This window comes from Daphnia carinata, chromosome 10 (genome assembly GCF_022539665.2).
Source record: "Daphnia carinata strain CSIRO-1 chromosome 10, CSIRO_AGI_Dcar_HiC_V3, whole genome shotgun sequence".
Taxonomy (NCBI): domain Eukaryota; kingdom Metazoa; phylum Arthropoda; class Branchiopoda; order Diplostraca; family Daphniidae; genus Daphnia; species Daphnia carinata.
The window spans coordinates 5764760-5790845 of record NC_081340.1 but is presented as its reverse complement, the minus strand read 5'-3'; the positions used below and the strand labels follow the sequence as shown (position 1 = coordinate 5790845).

The following is a 26086-nucleotide window of genomic DNA, read 5'->3' as shown; positions in this document are numbered from 1 at the left end:
TATCATGGTTTCGAATCTTTTTTGTTATACAATTTATTATTACTTTATAACTTATTAAAATTATTTATTGTAAAGTATTGATTCGGTAAAATGGGGAAGGTTCTCCGTCCCCTTTTTTTCAAATTGTTTATCCGGTAGCATATTAACATACATCCCGAACAGCAAACTTGCACTGGCATGGTAGGACCATCTCACTTCTAAATATTTACAATAAAAAACGGGAGCACGCAATTTCTTTTCTTTATTCTATCAGCTCTCTTGCATTCATGAAGCGTTCTCCGTAAATACGAAAAGAAGTCTGTCAACAGGCAAACATTACCTTTTTAATCTATTAAAATATGTCAAAATGGAATATTGACGATACACACGAAGCAAACTACGGCTGCACATATACAAGGGCAGTTCAACAATAAAATTGGTGCAGGCGTACACTTCCGCGAATACTCTTCCGAACGATGTAAAACATTCATGGAAAATTGAACAGTGATAACAGTGTCTTGAATATCATTGAAACGCCGAATAAAAAAAAAAAAAAAGGGAAAAAGAAAGTGGTGAACAGGAACTTGCACAAAACGTGCTGTGCATCGTTACGTCTCACATGGTCACTTGCAGGATGGACGCGGTACAAGATCTCTAACATTCCACGTAAAACACAATGAGCAATGATTCTATAATTTTTTTTCAGGAATGGTAAAAGGTTTCAGGTCATCTGTTTATTACAGGATGGGATGAGCACACGTAAGAATATCAAGGTACGGAGGTTTTATTCGTGGACCTCTTAAACCGCCATTGAATCACATCAAAATGAATTAAAAATCACCTCGTCTTAGAGAGATTGATTAAAACGGATATGGTTAGGGATATTGTCCTAATTTTTTTTTTCTTTCATATGGAACAGAAAAGAAAGGAGTTATCATTAAACTCGGACAATTTCTTCTTCGACGCTGTTTTCGGTCCCACCAACAATCTCGGCTGCTGTGGCAGTTGATTCACCTCTCGTATTTATATCGCCGTTTGCAAGGATTCCCATTTCAACCTGTAAAAAAACAAACAATTTCGTCAATCACAAATGCATTAAAAACAAAGCGCCATGCTATGTAGTTACTTTTACCTGATCAGTTGGTCCCGAGTTAGTCATGTTTCGATTTTTCTTGTCGAGTGAGAAATGTAGCAGCTCCCGCAATGCTTTAGCAAAATCAACCCTGAATGCAAATAAAACTCCCAGCTAATTTCGCCAATTATTCATTAAGTTATTCTTGACTAGATTTCTAGTCAGGCGAACAAAATGTTAAATAGATAAATAGGGAAGTCTAAGGAAGATGAGAAAGCCCAACGTTTAATAGTTTCAACGAAAGAAAAGTCGCTGAACTTGGCGGGCCACAGCGCAGCCTTATCAAATTCAAAATGTGACCTTAGAAAAATTCAAAATTCATGCAAACATATTCTACCTGTAGCGGCGCGTCAACAGCACGTATATGACTGGGTTATAGGCGATCGATGATTTGGCTAGTAAAACAGGAATCCTAAAGTTACACGAGAATAAATCGGGAGCAGGTGGTTTTAGTTATACTTAAGCATTTGAAAAGAAAATGAGCTCTTACGGTGTTATCCATAGAGGTATATCAGAAACGTCACCAAAGGTGGACCAGAGCGAGATGCAAGCATATGGTAACCAGGCAATAAGGAAACCGAAGCAGACACCAAATGAGACCTGTGTAGATAATAATATGAACAGAAAATAAAGGAACATGCACTTTTATGGGGTTATTTTAAGGTATAGACTAAGAGAACAGAAAATAATGTTACTAAGCGAGACGTAGGGAAAAAAAATGCCCGCCTACGGAATCAATCAATCAAATTAGCATTGTTATCCTTTTTTGCGTTCATTATCATTTTGCTTGAAAAGAAACGGCATTTCTTTAGAGGTCTATTGTTTTAAACATCGTTATCGTCACACAAGGAACGTTGAAAAATAATCATTTGACAGATGTAACCGTTTTTCATGAAGTTTTACTAATTTTTGCAAATTGAAATGATGCCACGTCTTATGAAAGGTAACATTTTTCAATGAACAGGCAGGAATTATAGTTCAACGAAAACGAGCCGTCAAATTGACAAAAAAAGCCATGAGCGACTACATATAATCAACTTGAGTTGGGTGATTTAATCTTATTGACTAGAAGAGACGGCTTTGTCTGCATAACCTGAAAGGTAAACATTTTCTTTCATGATGAAAGAGTGAAAAACATCAATAGACTTATGCGTGGCACGTGTCTTCAGAAAAGCGTCTTACCAAATGGCTTGATTTAATTACCCGAATGAATTGAATTTCCGCTTTGCTGCTCTGCTTGCCTGCCGATTTGCTTGAAAACATTTGGCTGGCTAGGCGAATTTTAAACAAGATGGCCACATGGCTAACGATGATGACGAATGAAGGTAGAAGCACGCAGAAAATGCTGGCAGCCAAGATGTAATACTTGTCATCTATAAAATTTTCATAGAACAATCATTAGAAAGACAGTTGAATAAACAGGTGGTACGTTTTGGAGCATGGCATGGCAAAAGGGAATATGTTCCAACCCACATAAACTAATGAACCCGTCACAAGCATTTAGACGCTGCGTGCGGGACGCGCGTCAGAATCCATTGTTAACGAACATTGACGAAGACTAGAATATCTTTCCTGCCTACTGGTTGTCGCGCGTCCCACCATTCTTACGTAAATGATCGCGACATGATATTACTCAGCCTACGTGATCAATCTTTCGTTAACGGGTAAATGGATCGTAGGGATCGCTCCCATACGTTTAATAGCCCTCTGTATTGTTAAAATCGTTTCTCTCCTAGTTCACAGAGTTCGAGAAGAAGTAATTACTGTCTAAGTCCTTCAGGGCGCGCCTTGACGGCCATGAATGAAGCGCATAAGAAAAATGCGCATTATAATTTGTATGTACAAAAGTTCAATACGTTACAGCGACCCGTCGTTATTGATAAACAGGTTCAAATTTGGTATGCTAAAAGGACGAATCATTAGATTGTTGGAAAAGGGAAGTTCCCCATACAATTAAAAATACTGAGAACAAGTAATCAGGTGCCAGTTTCTGCTAATTAACTTATAGAAGGCATTGCAACTTCAAGTTCATTAAAATGGGCTCATCATGTCTGTTAAATTACGGGCGATAGAGGATGCCGATGTCAAAAACAAAAATGTGAGCATTTAATTATACGAAAATTTTTTTGCCAAAAAACTTGAGATAAAAGAAAATTTTTAAAAGCTCGTACCTGACCACCCTTTTTGAATAAAGCAATCCTTACGAAAAAGGCCGAAAGTTTTCGGCAGAATATCATTAAATTTTGATTAGGTACTTAACTTTACAAATTAATGCCAAGATTTTTCCTTGGAAGGACAGTTATTTCAAAAAAAAAGTTCAAGCCTAGCACTGTTTATATAACCTACGACAGTAACGAACACGTGACTAGTGGAATACGTCAGACTTACTTTGATCCGTATGAACCCATGCCAATGTGCAGGAGATACCAAACGGTTCGACATCGTAGCCTCCTAAACCGAAGAAAGGCATCATTGCCCAGCCCATGCTATAGACGTAGATGAGGAAGATGACTAGTCGGGTTCTTGGTACAGTTATCCACTGAGCTGCAATGAGACAGAAATAAAGAACAGAACTTATTGATATGACACACAGGTCGCAGACAGTATTCCTTAATGTAACAAGCGGAACAGATACATGCATCCGTGTTAAAATAATAGAGGCAACAAGAAAAATAAAATCACCCCAAAACTTGGGATTGCCTTATTTGTTCTGCCTACTGGAGCGTTTCTCATTTGATTTCTTGAATTATGCGCTTTTATGTCACCATATCAGACGTTTTTATTAGTTTGCTGCATTAGACGTATCATTCGCTTTTTAATTAACGCGTCGTACGCAGAGTGTGTTGAATTGAAAATTATGATTATTTAGTCATCAGACACAATCACGGTTAGGTTAACTAAACTTGTTATTGTACCACCTATAGTTTCTGTTCTGATGCGGGATTTGGAACAGAAACGGACGAGTTTATCCATGCAACAAAGTGCCTAATATTGCCGTCGAAATTTAATAAGCGAGCGGGATTTAATGGTGTGCAAAAATTGCTTTTGGTACGATACTAACTTAATCGTCACGTAAAACCCCAACCTTAAACCCTCTTTCTCGCAGAGCCTTTTGGTCTTCTATCTGTACATGTAAAGAGTTGACAATGTGAAAGAAAAGTAAGGAAACATGAGGATCAACAGTAAAAAAAAAAGGAAACGATTTTTGCGCGATTGGCTCGTAAGTTTTGTCGTGTAGTTTGTTGAATATTTCGATGTTTTTGAGTCCGCTTTGAAACGTTTTTTTCTCTACGACATGGAGGATTTACAAAACGTCTGGTACATTCTCTCGGCTTACGCAGCGAGTAAAAAAAAATTTCTTGGAACTCTCGCGGATTCGACTTAGCTTGTCATCTCCTTTTTAAAAAAATCAATGATGTGAAATAAACTATTCTACGAAGCCTCTTGATTCTCTTTGAACTATTTCGTTTGTGAGAAGGGCTGTTGAGGGACGATCACGTCTACCACATTGGCCCTCTCCGAAAAGCACAAGTGTGTGCCTGACATTAGATCAACTATTCAAGAAATCAAAATTTGTGAGGAAAAAGAAAAGCCGTTGTCAGGTTTCGATTGGCATTGGTTTTGTCTTTGATGCGAAAACGGGTGCAAAGCAAATCTCGTTTGCTTTTTCTTCAACGTCTAGTGGGATACAAATCTTTTCGAAGTTACCCTTCATCAGAGATGATGTTGGATAACTTGGTTTTCTTTCAAATCAATTAATAAAAAAAAGTTCCTGAGTGAATTTATGATAGGTCGCCACTTCTGTAGCGATGGGCTACTTTGAATAAATTGAAACTGAAAGGAAATTCACGTGACATTGTTGCTAGAAACGTTTTGAATAATTGCGAGCGGGGCTGCCAAATAGCTGTAACATAGTGATGTGTTTCGAAGCGTCAAGAAACGTACGGCAGCAGAAAGATAAAGCCTCCAAAAGAAAAAGTTCAAAATTTGAAAAAAAAAAAAAAAAAATGAAAAAAAAATAAAAGTTTGATTTTTTTTATGTAGCGTTCACGTGGCTAGGATGGAACTGTGGGAGCATAATATATGATCCATTAGAGCATGGCGAGCCCTAAAGGGAAACAGCCTTGTATTGTTATATTCGCCGTCACTAGCAACTGATGCTCGCCCACATTTTTTGATGGAATCATAATTGTAGGTCTACTTTTCAATCTTGTATACAAAAGACCCCCTCTAGCTACCAACAGGCCTGATTTCTTTGTCGCAAAATAAGGATGACCGATTTTTGCTTGCGGTTTAATTGTTCAATAATGTCGTTCGCAGTTCCCCATCGACAAAGATTGCTGATTGATACTGCATTGATCAAGTATCATCAACAAGCTAGCGGAACAACCCCATTAGAATTCCGTCGCGAAGAATCATCGGCCAAACAGAAAAAAAAACGATGCTAAGCCCTAAAGCAAAGCGACGTTCTGTTTTAGTTAAACGTTGAGTTGCCTCCCAATGCGATGTCAGATTTACAGAAGGCATAACGTTTAGCTCTCCGTCCTTTGTGTCTGTTCTATATTATCTTATTTACACACACCACTGCACACACGCATTCATCACGCCGGCTAGTTAACATGTATGATACAGTTGCAGGATTTCATTAATCAAGCGACGGCCGTCTCCATTGCCCTTCGACGACTCATCCGGACAAAACGAAAACAATCATTTGCAAAAAAAGAGAAAAAGCCCACATTGGGGTACAGTACCTCGCTGAGGGAAGCACGTCTTTATAAAGCGGAATACAGCCAGCGCAGTCAGTGACAATATAGTTGCCAAACCGAGGAAGTAGCAAGTGAATGCGTACATAGTACATCCTAATAAAAGAAAATGTACACGAAATAAGCAATTACTATGTTGAATGTTAAACAGAACAGCTGATATAGAACAAAGTAATCGCCTAAACTTAGTCAAACAGGGTCGAACTATGCCTATAGCTAAAAGATAAAACGAAGCGCGCTTTGACACTAGACGACAAGTTCACACCGGTCAACTCTACGAATAAAACTTTGCGATCCATTCATAGAAATATGGCTTTCATCTGATGTTTCCGGCGCCGTATTGCACTGGAGGGAAGTGCGAACGAAAGTTTCACATCCTTCTTTTTTATCTAATCAAAATGGGGGACTCTGCGACAAAAATGTCTAATAATATACTTGGAGGCCCAAAAGCTATACTTAAGTCGTCAATGAGTGTCCATCAGCCAGTGGACAAAATCTATTTACGGGAGAGCTAAAAAAGTATTAGCTTCCACTAGTAGTTCGGTAACTGTACACCACCATAGCATCTCTCACGATGATGTCATAACTTGCCCTAACATCCCCATTTTCTAGATTGAAATAGTATCCACAATGCAAGCACAATATTAAGTTGAAGAGGGCAACTTTGTATTACTAGAACATCAACAAATATTTCTACGTCCGGAAGTTGAGGAAACTTTCTATATTCAGCATAAAGCAATGATTTGTTTCTTTTTAAGCTTTTCTGAGAAAAACATTCAAAACCAGTTTGTACAAAATACACAAAGTTCCTCATCATCACGATAACAACCTATTTAATCCGCACGAGCGGCGTTCCCTGCGATGCGTATAAATTCCGTTGTTATACGTTAACATAACAACCTCGGCAGCGTACCCTATGCTCCATAGTGGGGGGACAATTGCAACTCAAGTGGGTATACACATCCGCATGAATAATGAAAAAGAGCTAGCTCGTTTGCCTCTTCTTCGTGCTGAACCAGCCCGTCAGATCAAAAAGCTGTTCCTACACACCAGAGATCTAACTGCAACGTAACTTTTGAAGGACCACAAGAAGAGCGTTACAGTACCTGTTTGCCCAAACAGCCATCGGTGCGAGAAGGCTGCCACTATGGTAGCTGGATAAGATGCTATACCGAGAAAGAGGTCGACGACTGCAATGTTGTGTAGCAAGACTTCGGGCACGTTGATGTCGGTGCCTTTGCGACGGAATACATGAACGGCCAATCCGTTACCCAATAGCGATGCAATACCTAAATGTCGGGGAAGATCCCAAAAGTTAAAATGCGCAAACTTTAACAATTCGGCTGTGTGTGTGTTGTCGCATGCGATTAAATCTCGTGGGAAACATACACATTGTGAATATTCCTTCACGAAAAGAACAACCTCCGGCGCATTATTTATTCCATTTAAAACTATATTGTAAGTTGGGAGCTTTCTTTTGGTTGAAAACTTAAGTCATCACTGAAGCATTATTTTTCTCTATAATTATTTGAGGACGGGCAACCAGGTCGCATCAAAGGTTAAAGACAAATGTCATTACTTATCCAAAATTGCATGGCTACGAAAGGATTGTTCAAGTAAAAGGATTTAACTGAGCTCGTTTTTTTTTATGGAAGTAGCATGAAAACTCTGTTTTGTTGTGTTTTAATGTTTTGACGCTAATTAAAAAGATCTGGTACGAGTCGGATGCTTCTGAAATTAAATTTCATCTCACGCTTTCGTTATCTTTCTGGTTTTATGAGTTTCTCTTTTTTAACTTTGTCGACTCTAGACACTGAAATTTGTCTACGAATTCTGAGAATTTTCATTAACAGCATTCAGAAACGAGTGCCACCGACGTGGAAAAATGCGAGTCAGCTATAGGGAATGAAAAATCGGATGCAAAACAAGAAGAAAAACTGGGAAGGTATTTCAAATAACACTAACAATCGCAAAACCCTGTTCATATTTCTCTAAACCGATAACGTGCTAATGTCTATCTCATTTGCAAAATGGAGCGAAAAAGGGAAAAACATAATTCAAACAATCACTTTAAGCATCGAATAAAGAAAAAAAAAAGAGAACTTACCAATAACAATCATGACGATTCCGAAGACGTAGTCGCCCCACGGCTCAAAGATCGACTGGAATTTGTCCGGTAAGTCCCCAGTAGAGAAATGGCTTGTGTTCTCGCGATGTTGAGCCAATTCAATCGGCATGTTTGATACTTGTAACACGTTTTTTTGTTTGTTTAATCTATTCCAATAGGTGAACCGGAAGTTTCGACCGCCTTCGAAGTCGAGTGATGAGTGAAGAACACCGTGTGCACAGCGGAAGATTATAACTTCCACGCATTTTCTGCCACCCCTTTTTCTTCCTTCGCCAACCCACACTTGTATCGAATGAGCAGGACGGCTCTCTCTTGACATCCCGGCAGGAGCTGCGCACTGCATCATCAAGTGGCACGTGCGCACAAACAAACGAAAAAAAATCAGGGTTATAGAGATTTTGTTTTGAAAACCAAAAAAAAAAGTCGGTTTGGGAAGGGTTAGAAAAAATTATTGAATAAACGTACCATACGAAACGTCATCTGGTCCTGGCATATAAATATTTTCTCATTGTCTTGCACATGTTTAGGATAAAAAAAATATATTTTCAGTCTTAAATTCTGAAAAATTGTCATTTCAACAAGATCAAAACTAATAAATCTGCAACTATCTCCATTGATATTGCAATGCAGTACGCAAAAAGGCTTTACATTTGAAAAACATTCTTTTCAAGACCGTCGTCACGCAAACAAGGAAAACAGCTAACAGAATGATTACATACGTAGGTGCCATTGTGCAAAGTTTCCCTCTATTTGGCTATGAGTATTTTCCTATGGCCCTTGCAAATGCAACAGGAAACGAAACTGAACGGCGCAAAAGTACTTACAAAAATAACCTACATGCTAAACCCGTCATGAACATGAAAATCCTAAACATTTTGTGGGCGGAAAAAAAAAACTTTAATCTGTTTTACCTTTTTGAAATGTGCAATCAATACAAGGCTGTCAACGTATTTTTTTATGGCTATCAGGTAACCATGGGTCTAATCACGGAGGAAATGCTGCGATATCCCGCCCTGGTCTTCTCCAACACGCAATCCTCGGTTATAAGGGAAAAGAAAATCAAAATGTTAGTATATGTTTGCAAATCTTTTTCCATATTCATAGCATAGTTTACTTTTCATCCCTGATGGATAATTCCAGGCATTTTTCCTTTGCGTCCAAACATGCTTTTCAGACATCAGCAAACTTTTGATTTTCTTGACGCACGTTTCTTGTAATCATCTCTCTTCTGTTCTTCGCTTGCCTTTGTCTTCATCTGACCGAACTGCGCAATACCTGCAACCTGGAAACGAAAAAATAAATCGCATTAATACAATCGCATTTTCTCCATAAGCTTTTTGCTAGACTAGACAGTAAACTGGGACATCAGATGAAATATTAAAATGAGCTTATTCAATGCAATAAAGAAATATCAGATAAAGTAATAATTATTCGATTACCTGAGGAGACAAGAGGATTCCCGAATCGGGATGAAACACATCTGATGAACGATCCAACTGATTGCTTTTGTGACGTTAAGACGTAAGACACTGATGTCGAGATTAACAAATGCCGATGAGGCATTCTTTTTACATTAAAAAAAAACAAAGAAATGCAACACGCGTAAGATAACATTCCATCGACTTGCGACGGTTTATTATTTCACTATGTTTTTTTTTGTTCACATTCATATGGACCACATTTTTTTTTTTAAAAGGGGGCCAAAAAAATCAATTCTTACCTTCCATAAAAATGAACATCTCCGACAAAGGGACGCAAACAGATAATGTCAGAACTTTTTTTCCCCATCTAATTAGAAGACCGACGCCAAACAAGAAAAACATATCGATATTCCTTTTCGCATTCACCAGAGGGCCATTGAATTCTTTTGCTATGAATCGGGAGTACAAGAGCACGTTAAGGTACACACAAATATATCGTATGCAAATTGAGGTAAATAAAGTTCATATCCTGCCTTCAATGAAACGGGAGGGTTACATGGTACACATGCAAACGTTCATTCTTCTAGTCTAAGGTAATACGTTGCTCAACATCTCGTTTCCCTCATGTTCGTTTCACGTAAATCAAACAGTCAAACTTACTTACACAATAAGCTTTATTCCGGACGAGTTGCTTATCGTTCCGTACAATACGTCGGGGGCATGTTAGATTAAATCTGGCGAATGAGCCGATAGCAAACCACTCCTTTGAATTCAAACAAAGCCCAACAACGTTGTTTGCTTAAATTTCGTCGGGAAAGTGAACGACAAGGAATTACGAGAAGAGCGAATGGGGAGGGATATAGTCATAGTAAAACAAATACGATAGTTTATGAATGATAAAAGTGTTAAAAAAGAAATTACCGGGATTAACTTAACATTGGTAGGGTCAATCACTTCACACAGTCTTCAATGCACCCCAAAATAAATTAATCTTATTGTTAAATGATAGAGATTTAAATTTTGTTAATGCCAACCTTATGTAAGTCACGGTGTTAAACGGTCGAATTCTCCGACGCTTTCGATTTCGCAGCTTCATTGACGTGGACGCGATTGTGATGCTCGGTAAGTTTGTAAGCACGACGGAAGCGCATCGGGCAAAGTTGACAAGGAAACTTGGGGATTATTCCACATTCAAACCTGTATGTTCGCAACGCCCACGTCATGAAAAGAAAGGAAATGATCAATTTGGGAACTTTGAAATCTACCAGAATAAGAAAATAAAGTTTACTTGATATGCCTGTTGAGCGAGCCTTTTTGCGAGTAGCCACGCCCGCAGTTCGGACATGTTATACATTCGTCTGTACCGCTGGCATTGCTTGTAGGGAAAGCGGTTGGCGCGAAACGCCTGGATTTGCCCAACTGTTTGTTTTTCGCTACGGATATTGGCCAACTGTCTTCTACAGCAGCGCTGTTATTTTTGCTTGATTTCCCTGTAAAAATATTGTCAAATAGAATTTTTTAAATGTTGCCTTTAACAAACACGGAATGCGGGCAGAAAACAACATGAAATTATGTTTACGGCGTGGTACTGCGTAAAATTAGATGAGCCATTAAAGAGATTGCTCGGAAATGCCATTCAATACATGCACCGACGATTTTCATACGGAACGGAAAATACTATTATCTTCGCTGATTAGCTCCCGTCAACGACCGTACTTATCGTTGCTTTTCTTTTTTTTTGTTAAAATTATTAATCGATTACATGGACGTCGATATCTAAATGATCTAGCGTGCTACAGAGCCACTTCATCGGATAATGCGGGATTACAAGGGTTTCTCGGTTTTCTTTTTCCTACGAGATTCTGCTTGAATATTGATCATAAGGGAAAAAAACGTATCGACTTCAACAAAACGTGCGCACGGAATGGAACCACCATTTAAAAATAGAGAAGCACCAGCCCAAATATTGACATTCGGCAGGAAGCCAGCCGCTTTGCATAGCATATTTTTCAAAAAGCTTTGATATTGTAAAACTCGGCCCTTTGAAATTAGAGGCTTCCAGCCACGCATCCGTTTGCATCTCAAAGCGATAAACTTCTGAAAGGCTCAAAATAAATTTTCGCCGATGATTTAAACGCAATAATTGAAATACACAAATTCGACGATGCCGAACGCATCACCTCCCCTTTTCATCGAGTCCTTTCACTAGCATGAAAGTCCTCACAACCGTCTGCCACTTTCATTGTACGCTAACGTAAAGTCTTTATTTCTTTTATAATTCCATATGCACGGTTCTATGGTGGCCATCTTCTACTCCCTTTAATTTAGACGGCAACGAGTAATAACGCAATTCCTCGAAAAGCTTCTTTCTGAACAATGTAGCCCCCTAGAATTGTGTTCCTAGATAAAGAAAGATCTAACCACGTGGAGAATAATTAGCTCTCTTAGACGATGAAATAAGTATAAGCAGGCTACACCGTCAAAGAAAGAGGCTCTTACGTAACCGAGCAAGATAAATGCGCATTGTCTTGCGGATGTCACAGAGTTCTGGATTTCGAACACGAACAAAGATTTTTTTGTCGCTACATTTGTTTCTTATCAACGACTAAATGAAAGAATTCCAAGAGGTTTGCGAAGAAAAATAGGCATATGACGAGACAAGGTATTCCTTTGGAGCGCTCCATTAGCTCGTATTTTACTTAATTAAAAAAAAATCCTTTACAGTCTAATCCAGCAGGTGAATATAACGATGAATATTCCACAGCATTATTCAACCGCAACCTTCTGAGATACGCGTACATTAAAGAAAGAACACAGGTGACACACGGGGCGGTTTCCACCATTAAATCATTTCACTCCCCCCCCCCTCCCCATGCTTCATGGTTTGCCAAAAGTTTCACGAAAATAGATGTTTTGCAAGAAAAAAAAAATGAATTAGAATCTATGGAATCGAATTTTCTTGCTTACATATGACAGTAATCAGCTTGATACACCCTTGGGACCAAGTTGAACGTAGTCAAAGACATGACGACGCTCCTCATACCGTGATCAGCATTCCCGTCGTCTTATGCATGGAATCATTTCAATTCTTCAGTTATGTGCATGCATATAGACTCGAAATATGGACGCCAGTACACGAGCGCAGAATAACTGACTACTTTCCTGATATATGAAATAAATATGGTACACGAACCAAAAAGTCGGCAAGATAGTTACACGGAACTAAACCAATTACTCATTGAGGCTTACTTTCGAAGTAAACTCAATGCCTCGACGAACCACTCTGCCGAAATTACGAATGAAGTAGGGACAAGAAGAGATGTTTAGACACATGGAGATATTTAGTATCTTTGGTCGCTCCCTCCTCCACCTCCAAGCTTAAGCGTTCTCATTACATGCACATATCGAAATTCTTAAGGAGGTTCGGAAAAAAAGCTTATAACAGTTTTTATTTACCTCTGATGCCACGGGAGTAGTTTGTCCTAACGGCCGAAGACGAGGCCCAATTGCCATGAGCTGATGATGAGGGCACAAGCGGTAAATCTCCAGTGAGAGAAGAATTTACGTCCAAAGGCTCAGCATACTGGCTATATTCGCAGTTGTCGGATTCTGACGGTGTGGTATACCGTTTTCTTTCTTCGTGTGTACCATCATCTAAGGTACCCGTATTATTTTCCCAGTTATCTTCATTATTTCCCTAAAAGTAATATAAAGTTAAGAAGATGAGGTGGATCTATTATAATGCAAACATCTTACCTGATTCATCGACCAAACTTTGCCCAGAGTTCCCAGTCCATCTTCTTCGTTCTGTTCAAGATCAATTTCTTCACCATGGGCATTGACGGAGACGAAGTTCACCTCCGGAGTCACTTCAGCCTCGGAAATTAAATCAGACGAAGCTCGTAAATTTCTTGGAGATCGACCGGATTGTGGTTGTGATGTAATCGAATGACTAGATTTTTGGTGCGACGACAAATGTGTTTGCCTGGAAACAGATGAGGACGCAGCCATTTGGCGACTGGCAATTTTACCACTTTTCCCATGAATCCTTTTTGTTTTTGCCTGAACAGGTGAATGTTGCTCCAGATTCTCTACAAGGGACTCAGTCTTATCTGATAATCCTATGGTAAGCAGGGTTATATCTAATATTTGAGTTAAAATGTTAATAGCTTACAATAGTACCTTTTATTTTTAGAGCTTCGGCAGTAGCAAGAAATCGAGGAAGCTGTTCCTGAGACACATTTACTTCACCTCTATACATGTAATCGACCAATGCTTTAAGATCATCAAACACAACGTTGTTCAAGAATATGTAGGCATGCTTGTTATCATGAAGTTGTAAGGCATCCTGGACATGTATACAAGTAAGATATATTTTTAAAATATTAGCAACTAAGTGTAGCATTTGATTACCTGAAAGTACTCAGAACAAGTACTAAGAACTAGTTTATGTGCTTCAATGAAATGGCCTTCAGCAGCCAAAGTTACATCAACCAAAATTTCTTTCTTCAACAGACTATGAAGTACAGACAAGAAAGTACTATGATGATTGTTCCATTTCAAGCAGAATTCGTCATCAGTGTCCATTATTAATTTCAGACGATTAAAGCGTTGCGGCCAGTGAATTTCACAGGAGTTTACCCGTATCGAATTTTGCCTAACAAATAGTTTGCAATTCCTCGTCTACTAGCCTAGTATAATATTAAATCGTCTTAATATTTTAGGTTAGTCACTTATTTCTTGTTGTTGTTCTTTTTGCTTTTCTTTCTGATCTTCCTTTAGCAGATGCTACTGCGAGGAAACGAATCCACTCCGTTTGACATCACAAAACCATAGACATAGACCCCATACGCGCCATCCGCAAGTTGCGGCAGCTGGAGTTTGGCCCCGGTTCGCCTAAACCCGGTTTACTAAACAGATCGTCGCAAACAATAGTCTCCCATGGAAGGTCCTAGCCGTCCTAGGCCAAACGGCTGGCTCTGGGATTGCAGCCTACCGTTTCGCCTAGGTGACCGAGACCAAATTGAAGTAGGAAGTAAGACTATATTTCAAGATGGGTAGGCTGGGTCAGTGTTGTTGGGCATGCCGGGTCTACCCACCACCATTTTGAAAAACGGCCGCTTATTAATGGCGCCAACCAACATGGTCTCACTACATATGTACTAAGTAGTACATAGTTGCAGATGCACTTTTTCTTATGGGCTAAACGCGCAGGGCGTTAGTCAATTGTTTTTTGGTATTCTGTCTGCTTGTAATTTTTCCACGCGGAGGGCGCGATAAAACGTAGTTTTCCACGCGGAAGGCGCGATAAAACGTAATTTCCACGCGGAATGTGGAAAAAGACCCTTAAAATTGTAAATTAAATGAGAACCGACGAAATAAATTTGTTTAACTTATCTTAGTTAATTTCTGTGATTTTCTATCTAAGACGGATATTAAAATTCCCTAGCCACAAAAAAAATTTAAATATTTAATTATAATTAAAATTTTTTACACCTACGTTCAATTTGAACTTGGCGCGGTAAGAAAATGGCCGCCATAATGGTTTGTCAAAAATCACTTTTTCAAACGTAATTTTTGGGGTTAAATGTAGCATCTTAAAAGCAATCGTTTATAACAGCTTGTTCCTGGAATCACCAGCAACAAAAATATTATAATGATTTCATATTTTGACGAAGATTAAGCATCAAACGATCAATGCAAGGTTTCGTCTTTTTGACACACCCCCTCCCCTTTCTAAAATCATAAAAGCCTTTAATAATTATTTATGAGGAAAATAAACAGTTAAAATTGACAAATTTTGCATCAATCGATAGCTCTTTTCAACAGCTATCTATTTCTATGAAATTTATGTTAAATGTTTAGAAAAGAAAAAAGTTTAAGCGTAATATCTATTTTTTTGTTTTTATCAATTGCGTCCATTACAACCTTAGATTGAAAAACAACAAAAACACATTTTGCCTTTAAGATTTTTTCTATTTGAAAATGTTGATTACAATTACCTAAAATGGATAGCCCTTACCAAGGGCTTTCGATTTATATTACATTTATATATATTAAATCAGCGACTATCGTAATTAATTTTGCTGACAAATAATTAAAAAATTATTTCTCTTATATTCGTTTATTTCAATTACAATAACTATTGTACATAAACAGTATATAAATAGTAATATATATATCATAATTGTATGTATGTATAAATATATAAATATAATTGTACGTATGTATAAATATATATATATAATTGTAATATACTGTATATATGTGTATTTATTACATTGTAGTATTTATGTACATTATCATAGTATTGTAAATATAAATTTATATAAACCGAATTAATATTATTCGCTTCGAAAAAATTAAGACACGCGCTACACGCATGTTTGTTTAACTGGCTTAACTTTAACGGTTTAACCATTAAAGCAACCACATCAAAGCCCGGGGGCGACAACACACACTTTCCCCATAAAGAAAACTGTAGGCGCGATTATGTACTAAGTAGTACATATTGCCTCGCGACCAGCCTGCGCCAACCTCTAAAATAGGGGCCCACCAGAAAAAATATCGCCATTTTGCGGCTAAAATTTGTGCAAATAGGATAAACAGGAAGAAAGCATTTTATTTCTTTATTTTATTTTATTTATTTTATTTATTTTTTGTTTAAAGTAATTTACCGGCAACGCCGGATACCACTGAAGATCAGTGAAAACTTTTCAGCTCGTCAGCTGAACTCACCTTATGTTTCATGCGTTTTGATGGATATAGTATATATATATTATTTGATGGTTATACAAGAAAGTGCAGCTCGCTATATGAATACATCTTCTCCGTTTGGTTATTGTTCAATCGTTTTTTTCCTTTGATGCCGTCGTGATGAAAAGAGAAAATACACGTCTATTTACTATGCATAAAGGATGCAGTTTGCAGTTCTATTCAACAAGATATATTCACGATAGAAAAAGAAATAAAAAATAATACAATAATTATGAGTGAAATATTCGAATGTTTTAACAGCCATTAGCAAATCATGTTTAATTTTTTATTTATTTATTTTTTGTTTAAAGTAATTTACCGGCAACGCCGGATACCACTGAAGATCAGTGAAAACTTTTCAGCTCGTCAGCTGAACTCACTTTATGTTTCATGCGTTTTGATGGACCACGTGCTTTTTCTAGCCAAAGAAATTTTGAATAGGAACGATCATTAAGGAATAAAGCTACATTATGGTTAAAGAACAGTATCGTGAAACTGATGTTATCAGGAAGATGTAAGTTAAAAATTTTCAACCACCTTTAGTTTCCATAAAATTTTAAACTAGAAGTTGTATCTGAGATCAGGAAAAACTTAATATATATCTAACTTGTTCTTACAACTGTAGAGCCAAAGTAAGCTTTGGAATTGAGAGCCCTCAGCAAATACAACAGCAAGCCCATATGCAAGTTGTAGCACAAAATTTGTACAATCGTGATTCTTCCCGAACACCTGTGCAATATGGAATGCTCGATAGGCGAATGGTACATTAATACCCCATAAATTCAAATCACGTATCATATTTTACATCACTTTTTTTCCTAGGGGATGAGTGTTAAAGATGCCAAATGTGAGACCTGTGGTAAAGGCCTGACAGAATGTGTAGGACATTTTGGTTACATAGATTTGGAACTTCCAGTTTTTCACGTTGGTTATTTCAAAGCAGTAATAACTGTACTGCAAACAATTTGCAAGACATGCTCATTTGTTCTGCTTAATGACAAGATGAGGAAAATTTATAGAGGAAAATTAAGGCACACAAAGATTCCTTATCTGACTAAGAAAGCATTGAGGAAGCAAATTCAAGAAGGATGCAAAAAAGTAACTCGCTGCCCTCACTGCAATGATCTCAATGGTATGGTAAAAAAGTGTGGCATGTTGAAGATTTCACATGAAAAATTTAGAAGTGTCAAGAAAGATAATGCCATTCTGAATGAACAGCTGGTAGCATATGAAAATGCTGTACAGTTCAACAAAGAAATAGAACCAATGATTTCATGTGGTCTCATCAACATGCTCAGTCCACTGGACATTCTTCATTTGTTTGAACGAATTCCTGATGAAGACATTCAATTTCTCTTGATGAACCCGGAACATGGTCATCCCAAGGATATGATCCTGACCCGCGTGCCCGTCCCGCCAGTTTGCATCCGACCTTCTGTAGTGTCAGATTTAAAGGCAGGAACAAATGAAGATGACTTGACTATGAAACTTACAGAAATTATTTTCTTGAACGACGTGATAGTTAAGCACCGTCTCATGGGTGCAAAAAGCCAAATGATTCTGGAAGATTGGGACTTTTTGCAGTTACAATGTGCTCTATACATCAATAGTGAACTATCTGGCATTCCCCTAAACATGCAACCTAAAAAACCCTCCCGTGGTCTAGTTCAACGTCTTAAAGGCAAACAAGGAAGGTTTCGTGGAAATCTTTCAGGAAAGCGTGTCGACTTTTCGGGTAGAACGGTCATTTCACCCGATCCAAATTTGCGGATCGATCAAGTGGGAGTTCCAGAATTGGTTGCCAAAATTTTGACTTTCCCTACTCGTGTGAACGAAGCAAACATTGAGCTCATGAGGAAGTTAGTCAAAAATGGAGCAGACGTCTATCCCGGCGCCAATTATCTTCAAGAGAAAGACTCAGATTTCAAAAAGTTCTTGAAATATGGAAACCGCGATAGTATAGCCCGCAATCTGAAGGTAAACCATATGCTAAAATTTGCCGAATGTATAAGAAAACTTTAAAATAAATTTAAATGAACCCTTTCTCTTTTTTTTCTTAGTTAGGTGATTTGATTGAAAGGCATATGATGGATGAAGATATAGTCCTTTTCAATCGCCAACCATCTTTGCACAAGCTATCTATTATGTGCCACAGGGCAAAGGTTTTACCGCATCGTACTTTCCGCTTCAACGAATGCGTCTGCACGCCATACAATGCAGATTTTGATGGCGATGAGATGAACCTTCATCTGCCTCAGACCGAAGAGGCACGCGCTGAAGCTTGGATACTTATGGGAAATAAGTACAATTTAGTGACACCACGCAATGGCGAATTGTTGATAGCAGCAATTCAGGTAATTATTTTACAATTTTATTCAGAACGTGGTACTATGTCATTCATGTAAATATTAATAGGATTTCATCACCGGGGCGTATCTACTGACTTTAAAGGATGCATTCTTTGATCGAGCCAAAACCTGTCAAATGGTTGCATCAATGCTTACGGGTACTTATTGTACTTAATCCTATACATTTGGTAGATTTCGTTAATATTTTCCTTGCAGCTCATGAGGTGAATATGGTCATCAAGCTTCCTCCTCCTTGCATTCAAAAACCGATGGCTCTATGGTCGGGAAAACAGATCTTTAGTCTTATTCTTCGACCCAACCCCGGAAATCGCATTAAGGTCAATTTGAGAACCAAAGGAAAAGAGTACTCGAAAAAAAATGAGGAGTTTTGCATCAACGACGGATTTCTTTTGGTTCGGAATTCCGAGGTGCTAGCCGGTTGCGTCGATAAATCTACAATTGGCTCCGGTTCAAAAATCAACATATTTTACGTGTTACTACGTGACTACGGAGTGGATTTCGCCATCCAGGCTATGTGGAAACTCTGTCGTGTAGCTTCTTATTACATGATGAACCGAGGATTTTCCATAGGCATTGGAGATGTTACACCTGGTAATGGTTTTTCATAGCGTTTGTTTTGTTTTCTAATTTTAATCATTCATTTGTCATGTCAGGCAAAGCGTTGCTGAAAGAGAAGCAAATACTTTTGGACAATGGTTACGCGAAGTGCGACGAATACATTCGTCTTCTCACCATAGGTCAACTGCCTTGCCTTCCTGGTTGCAATGAAGAAGAGTCATTAGAATCGAAAATATTAAAAGGTATTATTATATTATCCGTTCCTATTAAGACATCTCTTAAAAGTGCCAATCCTTGAGTAGAACTTTCTGGAATTCGTGACCAGGCCGGAGAGGTTTGTAAAAAAGAGTTGCATCCAAGTAATAGCCCGTTAGTCATGTCCAAAAGCGGGTCCAAAGGATCGTACATTAATATATCCCAAATGATTGCCTGTGTCGGCCAGCAAGCGTTGAATGGCAAACGAGTTCCTAATGGTTTTGAAGATCGTAGTTTGCCACACTTTAAGCGGCATTCCAAGATTCCCGCTGCTAAAGGATTTGTCTCAAACAGTTTCTATTCGGGGCTGACGCCTACAGAATTCTTTTTCCACACAATGGGTGGACGTGAGGGTCTAGTAGATACTGCCGTAAAAACTGCCGAGACTGGGTAAACTTTTGACATTAACGTTTAATGCCCAAAACAGTTACCTTTATGACTTTTCTTTAAAGCTATATGCAACGCCGACTCGTTAAATCCTTGGAAGACCTGTGTTGTCAGTACGATTCTACCGTTAGGAATTCCACTGGGGAGATTATTCAATTTTTGTATGGCGAAGATGGACTCGACCCTACATACATGGAAGCTAAAGATCGCCCTGTTGATTTTCAACGATCACTCGAACACATCAAAGCCGCCTCCCCTTATGCTGATGAAGATCCGTTAGATCATGTTGAACTCCAGCAAGCTTTTGATACAATTATGGAAACAGATGCCTTCAAATCACTTGGGGTCGACTTCAAACATGAACTTAGGTAACCCAGTGCGTTTACAAATCAACAAAACATTTTAATGCTATTATTTCATATTCCCAGAATTTTTGTGGAGGATCAAGTCAGACGTATCCGTAAGGTACGGGAGCGTTATAAGATGGAAGGTCGGCCACTATTAACTGTAGAAAAACACTTGGAGCGCATAACCGGTGGTCAACTAGTAGAGTTCTGTGAATTTTCCAAAGAGAAGTATCATGTTGCAAAAATCGAACCGGGTACAGTAGCATACGTTTAGAGTTCTGTCGTAAATAGATGCCCAAATAATTGTTCTTGGCATACACAGGCACGGCTGTCGGAGCCCTTTGCGCGCAGAGCATTGGCGAACCGGGTACTCAAATGACATTAAAGACTTTTCACTTCGCTGGTGTGGCATCCATGAACATCACACAGGGAGTTCCTAGGTAAGAAAGGATTTTTTTTTTTTAAGATATCAATATTAATGATACTTTCTTTTTTTCCCGGCAATCTCAGGATTAAGGAAATCATTAACGCCTCAAAGGCCATTAGTACACCAGTTATCTCCACCCAACTCCTAATTGATAACGACCCATAATATGCGCGACGAGTAAAAGGAAGGATAGAAAAAACCATGCTCGGAGAAGTAAATTTAGAAAAATGTTTTTCCGTTAGTTTTTCACTTTTGTCGTTTTAAGGTGACGGAATATTTCGAAGAAGTATATCTGCCTGATGACTGTTTCATGTTGATTAAATTAGACATGAATCGAATTCGCTTGCTGAAACTTGAGGTGGATGCAAATTCTATCCAGTGGAGGTAAATTAATAATTTTCCGATGTACAAAATTTGAACTCATTTTGGTTAAAAAAATTTTTATTTATTTTCTTTTTTTTTTTTTTTTTTTTTTTTCAATTTTCAGCCTTTGTACGTGTAAACTGAAAATAAAACCAGCTTTCATCAAAGTCATCAGTGAAACAATAGTCATTGTTAAGCCCGCTCCATCTGTAAAATCGTCAATGTATCATGTCATACAGTTCCTCAAGGAACAATTGCCTAAGGTCGTTATAAAGGTATGTTACAATTTTGGTAACCAAAACTGCCTTTTAACTTGCACCCTGCTTCAGGGTTTACCAACTGTTAGCCGAGCTGTCATCAATATCGACGATACAAGGAAACCGCCCAGGTATTATTTGCTTGTAGAGGGTGACAATATGCGCGAAGTGATGGCGACCTACGGCGTCCAAGGAACGTCAACTACTTCTAACAATATCTTGGAAGTTTTCAGCACCTTGGGTATTGAAGCTGCCAAGTAAGACAGTTTTTCTTCCTTAATAATCATAAGTTTATTAACTATTTAAAAAATAACTTAGGGCAACAATTGCCAAAGAAATTCAGTATACAATGGAAAGTCATGGCATGAGTGTCGATCGCCGACATGTTGCCTTGTTATCCGATCTAATGAGTTGTCGTGGTGAAATCTTGGGCATCACCAGGAATGGTTTGGCTAAAATGAAGGAGTCCGTTTTGATGCTGGCGTCGGTAAAAGCTTGCAATACGCTTTTTCAGAGTTCAGATTTTAATTTTTTTTACCGTGGTTTTACTCTAGTTTGAGAGAACTTCCGATCATTTATTCGATGCATCTTATTATGGCCAAGAGGACGAAATCACTGGCGTAAGCGAGTGCATCATTATGGGAATACCAATGTCGATTGGAACAGGGGCTTTCAAGTTACTGCATAAAACGGGGAATACTATTCCGCCAAAACCAAGGTCACTTATTTTTGATGCACCAGAATATCACGTACCAATGGTATAAACTATGAAGTTAATGATCACGGAATCTCAGTATTATGTTAAACGAGGAACTGTTGAATTTTGAATTAAACTTTGTGTTCTTAGTACAGGAGTCGCATCTGATTAGGCCACTAATGTAACAACTGGTTATAAAAATCTTTCCTTGTTGGTATATTTATGTTTTTTTTTTTTTTTTTTTTTTTTTTGGGGGGGTGGGGGGTTGGGGGGTTTTGGTTTTCCCCCTTTTCTAAATTGCTTTCTTAAAAAATTTTAAGGCCGAAGCTCCTTTGTAATGGCACGCAATATTTAGGTGCTTTAGCTCAGATGCATTGTCGTTTACCATAACTCAATGTTGAAATGAGAATCGTGTAGCTGAATGGCGCCAAAAATAGTTATCACTATTTCAGGATTGTCTCAAGGTTTATGCATTAACCTTTTAAAACCAAATTCATCTTTTTACAAATGGACTTGTTAAAGTGAAGACTTCTTCTAACCATGTCTAATCTATGTAACACATTTTTATTCAATAGGGAAGGATCATGATCATACTGGGAATGCATCTATTAGAAAGGGAAGTTATAACAGGATTATTTTTTCTGTCAGAAACATTATCTAATGTTTACATTTTCAATTAGATAGGCCTTTCTGGAGCTCCTGCCAGAATATTACAGGTGTATGCTAAATGATAAATTTCTGTATCAAGTAAGTAAAATGAGCAAAAATGTTATTCCTTATCTATGTTTTATTTATCTTATTTGTTTTTTTAATATAGGATAGTAATGTAGTAGGAATTTATGGAATTCACAGAATCAGGAATTATGTAGAGGATCCCTTTTTGTCGTTTACGCTAAACGTAAATTTAAGTAATGCGCTGCTTTTTGCTGTCAATATTTTTAATGCTGTTGTTTGGCATTTACAGGATTTTTAAGGTGGATCAAATCAAATGAATTCGGAAGATACTTGAGCGTTACAGAATGGAAGGTCAACTGCTGTTTACATTTAAAAAAAAAACACTTCGAGGTCATTAACATTAGTCAACTAGTGGAATTCTGTGAAGGGAAGTAAAGTATCAGCATGATCAAATCGGATCGTATATAACTGCATCCCGTAGAGTGCTCAAATGACGCCTAAGACTTCTCACTTCGATGACGTGGTATCGATGAACATAATCTGGGGTTTCGAGGTATGGAAAGAATTTTTGTTCAAATGATATTGAAATTTATTTCGTTTTTATTTGTCCTTTCAGAAGCTCCTACCACAAACGTGATGTAAATCTGCCAAAGAATAAATCTAAGAGTCATGTAAGTCACCTTGACAAGAATGTTATTTTTAACGCCGTTTTTTTCTGAATATAGATTATTAGTAATACGGAATATGAAAAAGGATGCTTATTGAGCAAGACACCAAATAAATAATAATAACTGGATGCACGACATGGAATATCTAAACTTTGCTCACGTTCTGCTACGGTATTTAATTTTTAAACGAAATTTAAATTCTGTTAGTGCTGCACTAAAAGAATTGTTAGTAATAAGCCCATGCAGTGAAGGAACTGAACAATTGTGGGACCGTATTTGGGCCGAAAATGGGTGTGGTACAGAAACCCAGAAATGGCACAAGTTCAACATGAAACATGGATTAGGTACTTTTCGGTTTTTTGTCTATCGAAAAAGTATTTTTAATGCTATTATTTTGCATTCACAGAATTTAACGGGGGATCAAATCAAGTCTGCTAGTGTTACAGGATGGAAGAGTGAGCCTACAGATGAAAAAACACAGAGTGCATTACCGTTAAGGTGTGAGGTAAATTAATAGAGTAATGCAAATTGCCTAATGAGAAGTACCATCTTGTGTTAATGAATCCAGTACAACAGCAATCCTTTACAGTTCTGTCACAGCTAGAAGCCTCAAATAATTCTGCTTCTCTGTCTAAAGAACAACTTGTCCTTTACGTTCAGAGTGTTGGTGAAGCTGGGTACTTAAATGGCCCTAAAGATGTTTCATTTCGTTGGCATTGCAGCGATGAACATTACACATGGACTTTTTAGGTATGAAAGGAATTTTCTTGAAAATTTTTTGAATTTATGACAAAGCATTTCTCCTCCTTTTTGCCAACCATGTCTAATCTAAAAAAAAATTATCCAATAGGAAAGGATTTTCAGCATACTGGGAACACAACTATCAACAATGCAACATTCTAGGGGTGCTATTTTATCATTCAAGAGCCTTATACAATGATTTTCATCTGGAATTTGTATGGCCTTTCTCAAGCTTCTGCCAGAAGTTGAATCTATAAGTCATGTAAGTCACATGATCAACAATTGATATGTTTAACGGTGTTGTTTTTCTTTTCTCAATATAGGTTAATAGTAACATTGGATCTGAAAAGATTCTTGGTTGGGGCAAGACACTGAATAAATTGTAATTATTGAATGGATGACATGACATTTCTATACTTAATTCGGATTCTCCAGACGGTATTTGATATTTAAAAAATTGAAGTGCATATCTGGGCTCCCTTCTTTTCTGAAGCCCCGTTTCCCCTTGACTCGTAATAAGCCCGTAGGGGGTCATGCCCCTACTGTACGGTATATATAAAAACAACATATACCGAGGTTTGGAGGGCTCTGGCCGGAAAGGGGACGTGGGGGTCCGCGTAGTCCGATGATGTGTTCACGGAGGGCGACGTGGCTACCCACAAATCCGAACTAAAGGTTAATCGCTCCTGTAAAAATGTTCCAAATCTTCAGCTCTTCTTCCGGCTTCTCTTAGCCAATCACCGGGTAATCTCCCCGGTGGGTCAACAAGGCAGTGTCTCCCCCTGCCTGGGTTGACGGCAACTTTTGAAAGGGCTATTGTGCCTTTTTAAAGTTGCAAAAAATATTTCAAATGTGCAGAGAATTGTCAATAAAACTTGTTCTATAAAAATATTTTTGCAAAATTTGTTTATTTCATTGTATGTCTTCGCTGTGTTCACACATTACATTTATCACTTTTTTTTTTATTTAGCTTGCTCAGTTCACCTTTATTGTTTTTGCCACCTTTGATTGTAAGCATTGTTTCCATCGTTTATCTGTAAGTAGTGCCTTTAGTGTAAGTAATGCCTGGATATTTTCTGATGTAATTTTGTATTTGTATTTTATTTTACTCGTATGGGAACCGATCCCCAGACATTCAGCGTGCAATGCCGATGCTCTGTGATTGAGCCACGAGATATATCTAAATTTTCTTATTATCCCATATAGTATGTTATCGTCTAGGCTGTTTGTGCAGTCTTGCACAACTATATGTTTACCTGTCTATTGGTTTCATAAGGTCCATAGCTCTGTGGTAGAGCGTTCAGCTGCGATACCTGTTATGCTGGGTTCAAAACTCAATTGATGTCAACTTGACATCATAAGATTCATAGCTCATTGTTAGAGCATCGGCGCGGTATGCCGGGTTCGATTCCCCAATGAATCAAAATTGAAAGTATTGTAAGGTATTGATAACCAAGGATAATACATACATTGTGGCTACATGTGTGGGAAAAAAAAACAAGGAAAAAAAACCACATAGTAAGAATAAAATTAAAAACACAATTTTTGCTTTTTTTGTTAAAAAAAAATAAATTGTATTGACATTACTCTGCACATATAAATGATTTTGCAACTTTAAAAAGGCACAATAGCCCTTTCAAAAGTCGCCGTCAACCCAGGCAGGGGGAGACACTGCCTTGTTGACCCACCGGGGAGATTACCCGGTGATTGGCTAAGAGAAGCCGGAAGAAGAGCCGAAGATATGGAACATTTTTACTGGAGCGATTAACCTTTAGTTCGGATTTGTGGGTAGCCACGTCGCCCTCCGTGAACACATCATCGGACTAAGCGGACCCCCACGTCCCCTTTCCGGCCAGAGCCCTCCAAACCTCGGTATATGTTATTTTTATATATACCGTACAGTAGGGGCATGACCCCCTACGGGCTTATTACGAGTCAAGGGGAAACGGGGCTACGGAAAGGAAGGGAGCCCAGATATGCACTTCAATTTTTAAATAATTAATACCATAATACGCGGGAATACACAGGCGACTGATGGAGGGAAATTCAATTCCGTACTTCAAATTATTATACCTTTTCGTCATAACATCCCAACCAGAAACCTTCGCAGGTTCACTATTGCTATTAATCTAAATTAGGAAAATAAGACATAGATAAGCATAA

The 26086-nt window shown here is 38.1% G+C and overlaps 2 protein-coding genes, 1 long non-coding RNA gene and 1 pseudogene across 3 annotated transcripts in view; 2 read left to right on the top strand and 2 right to left on the bottom strand.

Annotated features, from left to right (window-relative positions):
- LOC132088390 (uncharacterized) overlaps nt 1-740 on the top strand; it is a 65154-nt gene extending 64414 nt beyond the window's left edge. Inside the window, exon 3 of the long non-coding RNA XR_009421937.1 lies at nt 723-740. This is a non-coding gene — a long non-coding RNA (uncharacterized LOC132088390). The remainder of the gene's footprint in view (nt 1-722) is intronic.
- On the bottom strand, nt 229-8524 carry LOC130701268 (opsin-5-like). Its single transcript, XM_057523229.2, has 10 exons — nt 8468-8524; nt 7982-8339; nt 6981-7163; nt 5863-5970; nt 3500-3655; nt 2315-2484; nt 1602-1711; nt 1449-1523; nt 1112-1202; nt 229-1036 (listed from the first exon to the last, which is right to left on the bottom strand). Exons 1-10 carry the CDS (start codon nt 8480-8482, stop codon nt 917-919), a joined length of 1386 nt encoding a protein of 461 aa, XP_057379212.1. The 5' UTR covers nt 8483-8524; the 3' UTR covers nt 229-916.
- Nucleotides 8525-9787: 1263 nt separating this feature from the next.
- LOC130701281 (longitudinals lacking protein, isoforms A/B/D/L-like) lies at nt 9788-14251 on the bottom strand. The gene is made up of 6 exons (XM_057523241.2): nt 13837-14251; nt 13606-13771; nt 13180-13544; nt 12880-13120; nt 10712-10913; nt 9788-10620 (listed from the first exon to the last, which is right to left on the bottom strand). The coding sequence occupies exons 1-6, from the start codon at nt 14008-14010 to the stop codon at nt 10476-10478; spliced, it is 1293 nt and encodes a 430-aa protein (XP_057379224.1). The 5' UTR covers nt 14011-14251; the 3' UTR covers nt 9788-10475.
- Nucleotides 14252-16551: 2300 nt separating this feature from the next.
- Nucleotides 16552-21927, top strand: LOC130701368 (DNA-directed RNA polymerase III subunit RPC1-like; annotated as a pseudogene).
- Nucleotides 21928-26086: the final 4159 nt, after the last annotated feature.